The sequence below is a fragment of the Palaemon carinicauda genome, chromosome 42 (assembly GCF_036898095.1).
Source record: "Palaemon carinicauda isolate YSFRI2023 chromosome 42, ASM3689809v2, whole genome shotgun sequence".
Taxonomy (NCBI): domain Eukaryota; kingdom Metazoa; phylum Arthropoda; class Malacostraca; order Decapoda; family Palaemonidae; genus Palaemon; species Palaemon carinicauda.
Genome location: NC_090766.1, coordinates 6,521,684 through 6,524,183, shown reverse-complemented (window position 1 = coordinate 6,524,183; position 2,500 = coordinate 6,521,684). Strand labels below are relative to the sequence as shown.

Here is a 2,500-nt window from a genome sequence, read left to right as displayed (position 1 = left end):
AGTATTGAGCCTCATGATGGAGAAGGCCTGACTATTAGAATGAACTGCAAACCTAGTATTCCCTAGTGTATTATATAGAATATTTTGGGAGGCAGCTAACTGGTCACAGCTAGAATAAAACTTCTAGAGTACGGTGTAGTATTGAGTCTCATGATGGAGAAGGCCTGACAATTAGAATGAACTGCAAACCTAGTATTCCCTAGTGTATTATATAGAATATTTTGGAAGGCAGCTAACTGGTCACAGCTAGAATAAAACTTCTAGAGTACTGTGTAGTATTGAGCCTCATGATGGAGAAGGCCTGACTATTAGAATGAACTGCAAACCTAGTATTCCCTAGTGTATTATATAGAATATTTTGGAAGGCAGCTAACTGGTCACAGCTAGAATAAAACTTCTAGAGTACGGTGTAGTATTGAGTCTCATGATGGAGAAGTCAAGACTATTAGAATGAACTGCAAACCTAGTATTCCCTAGTGTATTATATAGAATATTTTGGGAGGCAGCTAACTGGTCACAGCTAGAATAAAACTTCTAGAATACTGTGTAGTATTGAGCCTCATGATGGAGAAGGCCTGACTATTAGAATGAACTGCAAACCTAGTATTCCCTAGTGTATTATATAGAATATTTTGGGAGGCAGCTAACTGGTCACAGCTAGAATAAAACTTCTAGAATACTGTGTAGTATTGAGCCTCATGATGGAGAAGGCCTGACTATTAGAATGAACTGCAAACCTAGTATTCCCTAGTGTATTATATAGAATATTTTGGAAGGCAGCTAACTGGTCACAGCTAGAATAAAACTTCTAGAGTACGGTGTAGTATTGAGCCTCATGATGGAGAAGGCCTGACAATTAGAATGAACTGCAAACCTAGTATTCCCTAGTGTATTATATAGAATATTTTGGGAGGCAGCTAACTGGTCACAGCTAGAATAAAACTTCTAGAGTACGGTGTAGTATTGAGCCTCATGATGGAGAAGGCCTGACTATTAGAATGAATTGCAAGCCAAGTATTATATACACGCAAGGTTTTCAAAATGGATAACTATTATTTCTTCCTACAGAATTCGGCGGTTAGTAGAAGCCGGTTTGTACAACTACTGGGTGTACAACGACAGCAGTAACATAACGGCTTGTGCAAATCCGCCAATGAAAGTAGCGCTGATGGACCCAATTGGGATTGGCAGCATTTGGGTAATATTTTTCTCTCAGTTCTTCTTCTTCTTCTTCTTTTTGTTCTTGTCCTTGTTCTTGGTCTTCTTCTTTTTGTTCTTGTCCTTGTTCTTGTTCTTCTTCTTTTTGTTCTTGTCCTTGTTCTTCTTCTTTTTGTTGTTCTTCTTTTTCTTCTTTTTCTTCTTCTTTTTGTTCTTGTCCTTGTTCTTGTTGTTCTTCTTTTTGTTCTTGTCCTTGTTCTTGTTCTTCTTCTTTTTGTTTTTCTTCTTCTTCTTCTTCTTCTTCTTCTTCTTCTTCTTCTTCTTCTTCTTATTATTATTATTATTATTATTATTACTTACCATAGCCTCTGTACCATGGTCTTCCACTGTCTTGGGTCAGAGTTTTCTTGCTTGGTACACTCGGGCACACTATTCTATCTTATTTCTCTTCCTCTTGTTTTGTTAAAGTTTTTATAGTTTATATAGGAAATATTTACTTTAATGTTGTTACTGTTCTTTAAATTTTTTGTTTTTCTTCGTTTCTTTTCCTCACTAGGCTATTTTCCTTGTTGGAGCCCCTGGGCTTATACTGCTGTACCAACTAGGGTTGTAACTTAGCAAATAATAATAATAATAATAATAATAATAATAAACGTTATATCAATTTTTGTTAGTTCATTTAGTTAGTAGTAGCAATCAATATTTGCTCTACTTAATGTTTATTTCGTTGTTAATTGTTTGCATTATTGGCATTTACGTGTGTGTATAGGACTTGTATCTGGGGAATTTCATATTGGTGTACCTTTCATTTCAATCGTAATCTTATTCCATTCTTTGAGGGCAAAGACACTTCTACAAATAAAATAAAAATAATAAAACATTACAGTGATGAAATCTAACACTGTTTTGCAATTCTTCAGTTAAGAAACCTATGAAAATCAAGGTAAGAATATAATTCTTGTTTTACTTGTTTTGTTTACTTGTTTTGGGTTTAAATCCAACCCTCCACTGAAGTCGAGTGAACTACTTCTCGGGCGGGTCCATATCAATCATCTAACGAAACATTTTCATTATAACTTATACAATTCCTTGATTGTAGCATCTTCCAAATCATATGATCTTGTGAAAAGCAATGTCCATAGATGGCCATAGATTTTTCATTTAAGTATTTACTAATAAATGCTATGTTTCTAATATGATAGTTACAATTTCTTACCATATCATTTATATGTTCATTCATTGTCAGTCTATCATCCATGATTACTCCAAGATTTCTGACAGATTTCTTTAGGTCAATGATCGATTGACCTATTTCAATTCTTTGGAAGCATTGGATTCTTTT

At 34.6% G+C, this 2,500-nt stretch overlaps 2 protein-coding genes across 2 annotated transcripts in view; one reads left to right on the top strand and one right to left on the bottom strand.

The window, feature by feature from the left end:
• The window catches only part of LOC137632738 (uncharacterized), a 190,286-nt gene that overhangs the window by 30,796 nt on the left and 156,990 nt on the right, over positions 1-2,500 (bottom strand). The window lies entirely within an intron of this gene.
• LOC137632915 (uncharacterized) overlaps positions 1-2,500 on the top strand; it is a 19,553-nt gene that overhangs the window by 15,962 nt on the left and 1,091 nt on the right. The window contains exon 7 of the mRNA XM_068365018.1: positions 1,069-1,198. Coding sequence (XP_068221119.1) covers positions 1,069-1,198 — 130 coding nt within the window. The remainder of the gene's footprint in view (positions 1-1,068; positions 1,199-2,500) is intronic.